Source organism: Cornus florida, unplaced genomic scaffold, assembly GCF_030987335.1.
Source record: "Cornus florida cultivar Cherokee Brave unplaced genomic scaffold, ASM3098733v1 CherokeeBrave_3.0.0_Hap2_Chr04, whole genome shotgun sequence".
In the NCBI taxonomy this organism is placed as follows: Eukaryota; Viridiplantae; Streptophyta; class Magnoliopsida; order Cornales; family Cornaceae; genus Cornus; species Cornus florida.
In genome coordinates this window covers 94,500,392-94,513,865 of record NW_026775574.1, presented here as the reverse complement: position 1 = coordinate 94,513,865, position 13,474 = coordinate 94,500,392, and the positions used below count along the sequence as shown (strand labels likewise).

Below are 13,474 nucleotides of genomic sequence, written 5' to 3'. Positions count from 1 at the left end.
ATCACAAAAACTTCACCCATATTTTTTAACACACATTAAGTCTTCTTCCCAAAACGACCTAGTCTACTTTGCATTCACCAACAAACCAACCACACCATTTCAAACATTCCGCAAAAATTTTATTTGTACATATTTACAAAAAACGAAAAAGAAAAACAAATTATATTTTTAATTTTAATAATTTAGATACAAGTAGAACATTTATGCTCATAGCTTAAATCAATAAACAACCTTCATTGGAAGAACTCATGAATAAAGTCAACAAAATCAAAACAAATGTAGCTAAACAAACATTCATTGTCTTGTTGGAAGAAGGATCAGAGTTAGGATTAACAAGAAGATTGAGATTTGTATTCTCTGCACTCATCAAACACATAACAATCACAAACCACACCAATAGTTTTTGTACACGTCAAGGGCTAATGCAGCCATTTGGTTCCTTGTCTCATTACTATTTGCTCGTTACATACAATCATAAGAAATTCGATTGTATCGAAAAAATCAAATCTTCGAAACAGGAGAGTAGTGCATGAGTGACTCCCCTGGTTAAAACCATAGTATTTTAGAGTGAGATATATATAAATATATATATATATATAGAGTGAGAAAGTAGAGAGAGAGAGTTGAGTTTTGGCATTGGGGTTTCCTCTATTTGGGTTGGCATAATCGCCTTTCTTCTTCATCTTCGGGTTCTCCGCAGGTTGTGAAAAAGCCTGTAAACCATTGTTTTTCTCTGATTCTTTGCTCTATTCGTTTATTAATCTCTCTCTCTTTGTATCTATTGGTCTTTCTCTATCTATAAACCTTTCATGGGCTCTATATACACTTCTCACATTCTTGTTCTTTCATCAATAAGCTAGAGATTTAGCTTAATTTTTTTTTTCTCTGTTGACACAGTAATTTATCTCTCTAGTTTCATTTGCTTTCTCGCTCTATAAATGGCAAATGCATCTGGGTTCTTTTCACCTACAGTTCCAAGTCTGAAAAGGAGGATTCGTCCTTCTATAGGCATATTTCGATCTGGGTTTTGTTCCCCTGAGGGTACCTCCAAAAGGGTACTCTGCTCCGCCACCATTGAGGGCTCAGAGGAGCTTAGTTTTGGCGTTTCCCCATCAAAATCTCGAGGACCCAGGTATGTTCTCTTCCTGATTTCTTTAGTTTTTTGTTAATTGATCATTTGGGTTTTGTTTAAATGTCTATCAGGCTATGATTTCTTAGTTGAGTAGGTTTTTAATGCAATTGGGTTGCAAATTTCTGGCTTTGTTTTCTGAAATCAAATGAATATTTCTTTGTGCATTTGAATTCTGATTGAAATGGGTTCATCTCATTTGGGCTTAGTAATTTTATCTGGTTCTCCATGTTGATACACTGTAGGAGACTTGGAATGGTGTTTGTTATTTTTGGTGATGAGAAATGTGGAGGTCTTGTATTTATATGCCAACTGTTGAATTTATTTGATATTGAGTACCTTAGTTGTCAGTGAAGTGAGAGAGGAAGAGTTTTATCCTTTTGCATGGGCAATTGGAATTGAACATGGAATAATTTAGAGTCCACAAGCTCAGGTACAGGGAATATTTCATTTTCTTCCCCTCTCTCTCTTAAGTTTTTTTTTGTTGCACAAGGTTTATCGGACTAAACGATTATGGTAGTTCCAGAAAATGAAATTGGATAAAATGAGCATAAATACATAAGAACCTCACTGTTGCTAATGATTCGTGTAAAGGTCATGTTTATTTATTTGTTAATTGTTGGATCTTTAAATTTGAGTACCTTAGTTGTCAGCGTACTGATAGAGCGAGATTGTTTATTCCTCTTGCACAGGTGCCTAGTATTGAAAGGTTTCATGCATGGTAAGAGTCTATATACGGGGGAGTTCTTTTAGTTGTCAACATACTGATTGTGGTGCAATTTTTTGAGGAATAGCATTATAGGAGCTCATGACATAATGGTGCTGTAAAATTTACCCACGGGATTACTATGAAGTTTGAGGATTTAGAAGACAATGTATTGGACTGAGGAACATGTACCTTGGAAATTTGCCACAGGATGGATGGAGTACACGTTAATTCTAGCTTTGTTAGTTAACAATTAGTTGTCAGAATGTTTTTCCACACTGTTGAATGTTGAGTTTTATTCTATACTTTGCTTGGCAGTCTTACAAGTTATAAATATGAAACCCTTGCCTAAATGTTGAAACCCATACAAACTTCTAACTGAATTAAGGAAGAATTGTCAAGGCCAATTTGGGCTCTGAATTTTGCGTTTGTTGAAATATTTAGTCAAATTCCACCTAACTTTAATGATATTATTAAATTATCCACCTATATTATTGATTGAAGGTCATGTAAAAATCTTTTCTTATTGCATCTGTAAACCTTAGTTCTAATTTTTTTAGAGGCAATAAAAGAGAAGCTGTTAATCTACTGACTTCCTCTTAAAGAAAATTCAGTGATGGAAATGACACCACAGATATGGTAACACTATGCAAAACTCATGAATTTGACCCTGTACATGTGGCATATTGCAGTTCCTTTAGACATAATTACGAATATTTAAGAACATTATTGGCTATCCTATGGATACGATTCCATTGCTGAAGTAGCCGTGCAACTTAGATGGTCTCATACACGTGCAACTATTGTGTATGTATGCATATTCTTTGGTACTTAGGAGTTGAGCAGATTGTTCAAGCTCCAGTGCTGCTATTTAAGGTTTTCTGTTCAAGGCCCCATTATTTTGGGGCTCACTTGGTAGAATTTCATATTTTTCAATTTCATTGAACTTAGATCTTTTATAGTTTTGTTACCCTTCTATTCATTTTGTTTTTCAAAGTTTGCATTGTTTATATCATAAATTAGCCTGGCTGCTTGGCCTTGCTGATATTTGTTTTTGTTTAGTTCTATGCGATGAGCCTAGAAATTATATGCAAATTTTATTGTTAAAAATCTCCTCATTTGTTTTAATTTGAAAATGAATTTGTACAGGCTCGTTAGTAAAGGCTGCAAACTAATTGGGTGTGGCTCTGCAGTACCAAGTCTTCAAATTTCTAATGACGATCTTGCAAATATTGTTGAAACTTCTGATGAATGGATATCTGTCCGCACTGGGATTCGTAATCGACGAATTCTTACAGGTCAGTTTTACAATTAGTGCATGCATGTGTGTGGTTATATAGACAGTTTGAGTTAGCATCACAGGCTATTGGTTCAGCTTGAGCTTGATTACAATGTCAGAATCTTAGCTTAAGCTGAGGGAGGTGCTTATAGCTTGACAAGGCTGGCCTGGCTGGGGTTGATTGGCTTGGTTAATTACTCAAAATTTCTGGTTTTAGCTTTGATTTTTATAGACTCATATAGTTATATTTTTGTAGCTTGTGTTTAGGCTTGGATTGCAAAAACTATATTGTTGGATTGTGTGGGGCCTGAAGCCACCCATCCCTGACAAGCCTGAGATTGCAAACCAATTTGAATATTAGTATTCCTGACCCAGCCAAAGCTTAGACATTTCTACAGATTCTTTGTTTTCTTTATTTTTTTTTTCCTTTTGTTTTGTCTTTTCCTCATGAATTCTCATATGCAGTCATATGGTCATTTGGGCTTCGAGATTTGCCATTTGATGTTTCTAAACCAACAAGATCTTTTTGTGCCAAATTTCAATTCTTTCTTGATCCCAACTATCTATGAACGGATCATGTAACTGATTTACTTTTTGTGGTATGAAATTTGCTAGATCTATCTTATGGTTGTGCCAAATCACTTAATGTCTAGAATGATCTATTGCTCAACGAATTGTTCAGATATAAATAACATATTGGCGTTCTTATGTCTTACTGTCATTTATTCCATGAGATTTAACATGGAAATCATATTTTTTTTTGTTGGTGGCTTCCGAACAATACCTGGCCTGGCTCTGACTTGCGCGTTTACAGGGAAAGAGAGCTTAACTTCTCTAGCTGTAGAGGCAGCAAGTAAAGCTCTTCAGATGGCAGAGGTTGATCCCGATGATGTGGACCTAGTCTTGTTGTGTACGTCGACTCCAGAGGATCTATTTGGCAGTGCTCCTCAGGTATAAGTTAATAGATAATATGAAGTGGACCACTTGGATTGCTCTCCCTTGGTGCTCTTTAGCAAAAAAAATTAATTATTAAAATATGAAAGTAGATTGACCAAACATAGTAGTAACTGTACTTGAGGTTGATATGTGTGAATATCTTTAAGCATCTAGTAATGAATGGTTCTGTGTTCTAAGCACCCTTGCATGTAGATAGGCATGGGATTGGAATCTGACATATGTCCTTTGTTCTAGTTTAACAAGTTGAAGAACGTGATATTAAAGTCAAGTATAAAAAAATTGTATTTGTGTGTATGTCTATATCTGTTTTGGTGTGGGAATGTATGTGCATATGAGGAGCAAGTATGAAATATATTGTCTATATATTGTTATTGGAGTATATGTGGCCTGTGTTTATTCCCAATGTTATTGATGATACATAATTGGTTTTGTGAGAGAATATATCAAAGTCACATTCGGATGTCCACTCAAGCTTGTTCATTATCCTAATCCAGCAGTCCTCCCCAAACCCCTTAAAGCAACAAGGCAAACTAACAATTACAGCATATTTCTAAAAAAAAAAAAAAAATGAAAATCTTCAAACTCAATGGCTTGATATTACAGCCAGTTTTTCTTTAAGGACTATCTTTTTAAAGTGCTTTGTTTTAGAAAGTTGCCTTCTGGCTATCTTAAAAGATCATATCAACAAGCCTAATTGAAAGCGTCTCTTATGTTGCTCAAGCTTGACTTTTTAGTTAGTTGTTGTACCAGCTTGAATGAATCTCTTATACAGCATAGTCCAAGCTGCTGACTACCAGCTCAGTCTTATATTGCCCTGTCTGTAAGCAATATTTAATTTGATCCAAAACTCTTCATAATCGATGTGAGGGAAACACACTTTACCAGTAACTTTTAAGAACCTTAATGAGCATTGGTTTCTTGAATTGTTTGAATTAGTAAAAGCATGTATAAGAAATCGTATTGACCTATGTTAAATGAAAAAGGTATCAGCTGTGTTGGTTATTATTGTGGTCACATTGTTAATCAATAAGGTGGGGATAGTAAATTTGCATTTTAATGGATAAGTTGGCTAACTTGTTTTACTTTGGTTTTCTTCTTTAAAAACTTTATTTCTATCTTTAAGAACTGTAGGAAAGTGATACATATCAAAAAAGAAAAAAAAAAAAAAAAAAAACTGTGGGACAGCAACAACATTTTATTCTCTCAAAGTTGTTGGCTTGGAACTTAAGTTAGTTATGCTCTTAGTGGAGGTTTTCCCTTGTAAATGTATTTTCATAGACACTATAATTAGCTCCGTGTTACTTTATTTTACAAAAATGGTATTGCGCGTAGTACCATCGTTAAGGGCTTCAAACTATTCCTTAAATCTAGATTGCTAACTAATCGTATAGTCGAGAATTCATTCTTTCCCTTTGTTTTGGGCTTTCTCACTTTGGTACTCTTATGTCCACTTTTTAGTGAACAATGTATGAGCTTGTCACTGAACACAGAACCAAATCTAGTTGAAATATTACTGTCTATTTCGAATAAATCTTTTCCGGAATTGGTATAATAACTAAGACTCTTGCATGTTCTTCCTCTACTTTTTTTGCTGCATATGTCAGATCCAAAAAGCACTTGGCTGCAAAAGAAATCCATTGGCTTATGATATTACTGCTGCTTGTAGCGGGTTTGTGTTGGGTCTAGTTTCTGCTGCTTCTCATATAAGGGGTAACAATTTGTTTACTGTATTGACATTTCAATTATTGTTTCCATGGTTATTACACTAACTCCAACTTTAACCTGTAGGAGGTGGATTTAACAATGTTCTTGTGATTGGTGCCGATGCTCTTTCTCGTTATGTTGATTGGACGGATAGAGGGACCTGTATTCTCTTTGGGGATGCTGCTGGTGCTGTATTAGTGCAGGTAATGGCTCTATCCCCCCCGCGTAACATACATATATGAACTTGTATATAAGCAGATAGTTGTTTTTTTCTGCGTTCTGGGAATACCTTAATTCTAGTATATTGGTGTGAACAAGAATGAAAGGAGCTAGGGTTTCTATTCAAACAAGTAGGATAAGGGACACTGAAATGTTTATTGCTAGCACACAGGCATCACTTTTAAAAGAAGGCCATTAATATTGACAAATAAGGCAGAAAACACTATATCTAACAAAAAAAAATGGTGGTTTGGCCTAATATTCAGTGCCATTGGAGTGACTTGTCAGGAGCTTGACCTGTTGATAAAATTCCTTGGTTGTAGTTCAGGAGCTTCATAGTTTAAGAAGTAAAGGCCACCCTCTTACTATTAGTGCCAATTTGCTACGTCCTGAAGCATGCAATGAGATGGAGAAAGCTTTATATTACAATCCAAAGCTGTGGTAATGCTATTGACAAGATTGAAGATTTGTTGAAAAACTAGGAACACACACTGAATGGAAAGAAAAATAGAATCTGAAACTGAAATTGAACCTTTGCTTGGCATAGATTTAAAGAACCAGAAGCCAATCTCACCTTTTCTCGAGTGAAGCATGTATTGTAAGAGAAGATCTATAGATGTTCCTGTAAGAAGAGGTAGACTAATTGGGACAGAAGGTAGTAGGCAAAGAGGACGTCCGAAGTTAACGTGGGATGAATCATAAAAAGTGATTTTAAAAAGTTAAATATCACAGAAGAGATGATTTGTAATTGAAAAAAATTGAAGAAAGAGAATTCATGCGACCAAACCCTTTCATATGGGATAAAGGCAAGGATAATGATGTGAATAAATATGGCATGTGGTAATGTCACACGAGGCTCCTAAAAATTGATGATTCAAGAGGGATAGATGAAGTAGGAGCAACCAAGGGCGGTGGCAGAATTACTTGAATGCAGGAAAGTGGAAAATGCAATGGTTGGTTCCATATCAACCTTTTTATCTCTAACCGCGGCGAAAAAAAGACACCAAATATGATGCAATAAATAGGGTACAGGCAGAGATGTAGACGTTGAGTCTAAAGGTATAGGATCAACATGAGGTCTTGCATGCTGACACTGGCAGCTACCAAAAATTTTGAATGGCAGAGGTAACTCTTGTGGTCTTGATGCTCTGTTGTCAAGTTGGTGTTAAGGCTTGTGCAAAGGAGAAAGTAAATGCAGAATAGTAGAAATGGGAGACTGATATAGCTAGGGATCTCTCTGACTGCTACTCTTTATAATGTATTGTGCACAATTGCAGTAACACCCCTCATGTTATGATTCCACTCAACATCGTTCGGCAACTCATAGGATTTTGTACTATCTTAATTTGTGCTGCCTCTTGGAGTCTGAAAAATAATGTCTAAACAAGATTTGTTGGCTGGTCGGCAACATGATGCTTTAGTGTTAAAAATTATCCAATTTCCTGTCTTTGAATTTAGTTCTATTTTTTTTTTTTCTTTTTCTTTCTGAGTGCAAACTTTTGAAGGTTCACCATTACTGTTCAAACTGTAAGGTTGTCTGGCCTTAAATGTGTAACTAGTGAAGACTTGTACTTTGCATGAGACTTGAGGCTACAGGATTATCTAGGAGTGCAACTTGGGTAGATTGCGCCTTTGCACAGATTTTTGAGGGGTCCACCCAAGCTCCACCCGAAGTACAAAACTCGTAACTCAAGTCTGAGGCCAACCTGACCTCCAGTTAGGCCAACCCAATGAGCCCAACTTGAGCTTAACCTTAGCTTATTTTTTATGAACTTGCGTGGGTCAAGTTCAGATTGGTTTAGCCTGTCAGATTACGCTTCAGTTAGGCTTATGTACTACTGTTTTAATAATTATACTAATAATAATATAAATGGGGTTCGGCTCATGCTTGGTTTGGCCTCCGTCATAGCCAACCCGAATTGAGGTTTTTAAAAAAATTGCAACCCAGGCAACAATAAAAACTGTCCATGCCTATCATAGACCAGATTTTTTTTTTTATTTTTTTTTGTTGTCCTCCCCAAGTTGCATTTCCACTCCCATTTATAAGATTGGTCCTCAAGGTAAAGGCTGTAGAAACTTCCAAGTTCATGGGTGTGGTCCCGTGCCACCTGGGCCCGTGGATTGCAGTGGCCAGATCCGCAACTAGCCCAACCTTGTTGGCAAACAAGGACTGAGCCATAATCTCATCACACCCATTCTGATGAAATACTTTTAAATTAAATTCTCTTGATAGACTACATCTTTAATCTTATTCATACATAACATCATTTTTAAAAGTACACTAATAATGTGGAAATTAGTCATATATGTATCATCATATATTTCCTTTGTTTTGAAAATCTCACAATCCTCGGTGGAAGAGGTTCAAGCACCCATAGGGCAACCTATGCACCTTGAGACCTCATGTATCATCATTGCATACACCATCTCTCCATTCCTTGTTTCTGCAGGTGAACTAAGATGTTAGAATAAGTATAATGGATGCCTTTAACCAGTCCATCATATTTGTCTCTCGCCCGCCATGGTGTCTAGAATAACCTGTTCTTGTTGCTTGGAAGTGATATTTTTCTGGTTTTCTTCAACAAAAAGTTCATGTCAGTGGGAGAAATATTCTTGCATCTATACTGATATCAGAATAATTCTACAGGCCTGCGATGCGGAGGAGGATGGTTTATACGGGTTTGACATGCATAGTGATGGTGATGGCCAAAGGTTTGTGTTATCATCTCCTTGGATAGTGATGTATTATAATCCCCTTTGTGCTGAATGAGGCTTAACTGCCTTTCCCCTTCTTATGCAGGCAATTGAATGCCACCATGAAAGAAAATGAAGTGGATCATGCATCGGGTTCTAACGGGTCAGTGTTAGGCTTCTCTCCAAGAAGCTACTCTTATTCCTGTATCCAGATGAATGGTAAAGAGGTCTTCCGCTTTGCCTGTCGATGTGTGCCACAGTCAATTGAGTCTGCCCTTGAAAAGGCTGGTCTCCCTAAATCTAGCATAGATTGGTTATTGCTACATCAGGTATGATAACAATTTCACACACACACACACACACATAGCAGACACAGGGAATTGCGTGAGCTGGGTGATGGGGTGAGTGTTTGCGCAGATATTCAGTTCCACATATTTTTTCGATCTCTAGAGTGTGTTCTATATTGTCTTATAATGAGCAATGACATCCAATGGCTGTCAAATCGATTTACAGTGCCGTTTTCCTTGGTGAAAAAAAAATTAAAAGAAATGTTATATATGCATAATATTGAAAAGAATATACGACGGTTCGAAGAATTATTAAGTTGGAGTTACGTTCAAAGATTTTGCGTATTCTTTGGCTCAGTCACCCAGAACCAAGGGCTGTAGCCCTGTGGTATCTCCTCTACCTTCAAGTGAAAGGTGAGAGTTCGAGTCTCCATAAGAGTTCTTTTGCTTTGTCGTGAAATTAATGTGGTATCTGTGCAATGGTAAATCAGATACTTAGAGGAAAGCATTTTACATGAGTGTAGTATTTGAGGTTCAATTTGAAGTCATTCTTAGTGCAATCCTTTACGTCGAATTTTGATGAATGCTAAAATGGATTTGTCAATGCAGGCAAATCAGAGGATCATTGACGCAGTTGCAACACGTTTAGAAGTTTCATCTGAACGAGTCATATCAAATTTAGCAAATTATGGTAATACAAGCGCTGCATCCATTCCATTAGCGTTGGATGAGGCTGTTCGAAGTGGAAAAGTACAGTCGGGTCATACTATTGCAGCTGCAGGTTTTGGTGCCGGTCTTACATGGGGTTCTGCTATAGTTAGATGGGGATGAAATGCTCTCTCTCTTACCGATGATTAGTACAGATGGAAGAAGAAAATCCATCCTAAACCGGCATTCCAACTCTTGCTTTCTGAGTCCTATGTGTTGTTGTTTCTTGAGCCATATGTAATGTTGTTTCTTGTGGAGCCTGATCGTGTAGTCTCTTTCACCTCCCTTGTTTGGATTTAGTTATTTTCAAACTTTTTGATCATCAATAAATTTTATTCTTTTTCCTCAGTCTCAAATATCAGTAAGTGGTGCTTTCTCGTCAATCTTTATTTGGAACTTCTTTACCATAAATGTTGTGTTGTAATTGTTAAATACTGTGGAGGAGTAAGAGAGAAAAATGTTGCAATTCTTATATTTAATTAAAAACAAGAGAGAAATGTTTAGCTCAATCGAGGTTGATGACATGGTATCACTAAAAGCAATTAAATACTGACACAATAGTAGGTCTCTTATTGGTTTGTTTTTTATGACGAGATTTAACGTGACGCGAGCTGAGCTCTAAGAAGTGAAACTCAGACAATTGGGCTTCTCGAGTTTGTTTTGTTGGCTTATGGAATATATTAATTTTTACTTATCAAAAGCTAGTAAGTTTTGATAGTTTGATTTATCTTTTTCCAAATGCAGGGTGGACGCGTTTGTCTGAACTTCGAAGAAAAAAAAGCAAGAAATGGGAGGGGGCTTGGCTAATTTGAATCTAAGTTGTTTGATTCATTTGCTATGCCAAACAATGCCAAAATATTTTAAAATAGTGAATTTATATAAGCCTTATGCCGAGGTTCTTTTCTTGCATCGGATTCAGACGAAGAGTATTGAGTATGTACGGTGAATATGCAACACTATCCAATAATTTAAAATTTTAAGTTAATAGTAATATTTGATATTAGAGACAAAATTAATCCTTGATCCAAGGCGGATTCGCCCAACTCGTTACACCATACTCTTTTTATGGTTTCACTGGAACCACAATTGTTAATTTCAATTCCACCTCGCCTCTCTATCTTCTTGTTCGATTTCCCCCTATTTTCAGTTCCCAAACAGTCCCTTAACAACAACTACAGTATTATATAGCTTGATCCCAATACCCAAATTTAGCCCAGTCGTTAAAAAAAAAAAAAAGCAACGATCTTTTGAAACCCTTCCATTTCCCTCCAAAAGCTTCAATTCTCTTCTCTTCTCTGCTACAGAAGAAAGAAACCCTCGAACATATTCCACATCTACATCTTCCCAAGATGTTCAAAGCAGTCTCTAAGTCCTCTCTATTTCTCTCTCTCTAGATATATATATCTGTGTGTGTACACACACACAGACACCTTTTCGTCTGTTTCTTTTTCCTTCAAGAAATCAAAAGCTTCAATTCTCTTCTCTGCTACAGAAGAAAGAAACCCAAGAACACATTCAACGTTTACATCTTTCCCAAGATGTTCAAAGCAGTCTGTAAGTACTCTCTCTCTCTCTCTCTCTCTCTCTATACATTTATATATCTATCTATGCACCCACCCACCCACACGTCTTTTCCTCTGTTTCTTTTACACACACACACACATCTATGAAACCCATTTGCTAATTACTTGATTCTTCATGGATGAATCACCCAAACAGCTCTCTTCGGTCGCAAGAAGACCACACGGCCATTCAAGGACTACTACGTTGAATGGATCGAAACCCTAAAGAACACCCTCCTCCCCCTCCTCCGCCAATCAATGTCCTCGGTTTATCTCTCCCGCCGTCTCCTCTCCGCCCATGTCGAAATGATCCACCGCCACTTCCAAGCCTATTTCGACGCCCTAGACCTCGCCGCCTCCCACGACGTCGCGCAACTTCTCTACCCCGATTGGCGCAATCCCATCGAAAAACCCTTCCTCTGGCTCGGCGATTTCCACCCCTACATCTACATCAACCTCCTCAGATCATTTCTCGACGGTGACGATGACTCTGACGATGGTGATAGTGGTGGTGGTGGGATTCAAATTGGGGAAGGTTGTGAATTGTTTGATAGGCCCTGGAATGTTGTGATGGCGTGGAAGAGCCCTTCTAGGGTTTTGATGGCCCGAATTGACCAGATTGAACGTGGGTTGAGGCTGCTGGTACCGGCATTGGTGGTTCGGGTGAGGGATGTGCAGGCAGGGTTTGTGGCCCGGGTGGCGGTTGATTGGGGTGAAGGAGAGAAGGAGGGGGTGAAGGAGCGGCTCGGGGAGGCCATGAGGGCTCAGATGGAGGAGATGAGGGGTGTTTTCGTGGATGCCAATAGGCTTCGGAGGAGTGTTCTTGCAGAGATTATGGCAGCCATTAATGTTCATCAGGCGGCTGTGTTTCTTGAAGGACTTGCCCAATTCCTTGTTGGGTTTTGGGATCATGAACTGCTCGGCGAATTCAAACGCTGTAAGATGCCTATCAACTGATGATTTCAATTGGGGTTTTGATTTTCTTGCTCTGCAATGAGTCCATCCTCTGATTTCCTTCATACACTGGAGTAGAGGGGTTGAACTCAATTTTCAAATTGATGTGATCAAGGCTACACCCTTTCATGGTAACTTTTATGATCTATTATCATCACTATGTTGATTTCTCCATGGCTTGAGCTTATTAGCAGGGCATTACCTTTTGTCTATAATTATCTGAGAAGGTACTCTTTAACCATGTTGTGAATTCTCATTGTAGTTTTTTTCAAGGACAGTGAATATATTTGCCAACTGTTATGTGTAAAATGCAATTTTGAAATGCTCTTAAAATGCTGTTTTTGAGTTGATATGGGTTGATTGATACTTCTGGATTGGTGCAGTTAATTAGTTTCTTCATTTGATAGTATCACATTTTAGTTTTAGCTACAATATCAAAGAAGTGAGTTTGAAAGGCTTGAATCAGTGAACAATTTTTTATTTTATTTATTTATTATTTTTTCCCTGATGAGCTACAATAAAATGTTACAAACCTTGACATCCACTGGAAGAAATTGTTCCTTATATGTGACTTTTTATGCATTGTTATTGCTGGTTTTGTTAATTGATGATTAATCATATGTATTAAACCAACCAAAGAGTTTTATTTCAAGGTTTTTTGGTTTGTACAAGAAGGGCAAGTAAGAACATCCATTCCATCTGTTTCCTAAGATAGATTCTAGCACATTCCTGAAAGTTCGTTAGACTAGTTCCTCCTGTTTTTGATGTCATTTTTAATGTAGTTTCGAGAATCTAGTGATACTTTGTTTATGTAATATATTATCTGAGTCCAGATGTTCCCCTCCCTTCGGTTTTCAGGGGAGTGAGAATTAACATTCTACGAAAAAATAATCATAATAAAGGCACAGCTTTTGTTTAATATCCTGGCAATTTCATAACGGTTTTCAAGCAGTAGCTTAGGTTTTTGGAGTAAAAGGTACCGTGCATTGTACTTTAGAAATTATAGAACATTTGGAAACAAACTAGAAAGTATAATAGCATTTGCATTGAACGAATTATAAGAAACATGAGGAGGTCATGTAAGGGAAGATAAATTGTGGGTTTAAATCCTTAAACTAAATAATTCCCTTTTGTTCATAAATATGTAGAAAGTACGTTAAAATGGTGATTATATCACCCAGTGGAAACGGGATGGTAAGAGCAGTGCCAGCACAATAGGGTGGCAATCTGGGATCTCCAGCAGTCAAGTTAGGTGTTCTTGAATAAATACAGGAC

The 13,474-nt window shown here is 37.3% G+C and overlaps 2 protein-coding genes across 2 annotated transcripts; both read left to right on the top strand.

Annotated features, from left to right (window-relative positions):
• The first annotated feature begins 512 nt into the window (after positions 1-512).
• Positions 513-10,031, top strand: LOC132304013 (beta-ketoacyl-[acyl-carrier-protein] synthase III A, chloroplastic). The gene is made up of 8 exons (XM_059801496.1): positions 513-1,132; positions 2,985-3,133; positions 3,929-4,065; positions 5,676-5,781; positions 5,860-5,978; positions 8,642-8,706; positions 8,795-9,017; positions 9,585-10,031. Exons 1-8 carry the CDS (start codon positions 939-941, stop codon positions 9,804-9,806), a joined length of 1,215 nt encoding a protein of 404 aa, XP_059657479.1. The 5' UTR covers positions 513-938; the 3' UTR covers positions 9,807-10,031.
• Positions 10,032-10,658: 627 nt separating this feature from the next.
• On the top strand, positions 10,659-12,573 carry LOC132302339 (protein INAPERTURATE POLLEN1). The gene is made up of 2 exons (XM_059799175.1): positions 10,659-11,237; positions 11,403-12,573. The coding sequence occupies exons 1-2, from the start codon at positions 11,222-11,224 to the stop codon at positions 12,200-12,202; spliced, it is 816 nt and encodes a 271-aa protein (XP_059655158.1). The 5' UTR covers positions 10,659-11,221; the 3' UTR covers positions 12,203-12,573.
• Positions 12,574-13,474: the final 901 nt, after the last annotated feature.

What these genes read in the sequence shown, in the direction of transcription:
- LOC132304013 (XM_059801496.1), top strand. Translation starts at nt 939, where the DNA reads ATGGCAAATGCATCTGGGTTCTTTTCACCTACAGTTCCAAGTCTGAAA. An exon ending in TAATCGACGAATTCTTACAG is followed by an intron (nt 3,134 to 3,928) that starts GTCAGTTTTACA and finishes GCGCGTTTACAG; the next exon opens with GGAAAGAGAGCTTAACTTCT. An exon ending in CTGGTGCTGTATTAGTGCAG is followed by an intron (nt 5,979 to 8,641) that starts GTAATGGCTCTA and finishes ATAATTCTACAG; the next exon opens with GCCTGCGATGCGGAGGAGGA.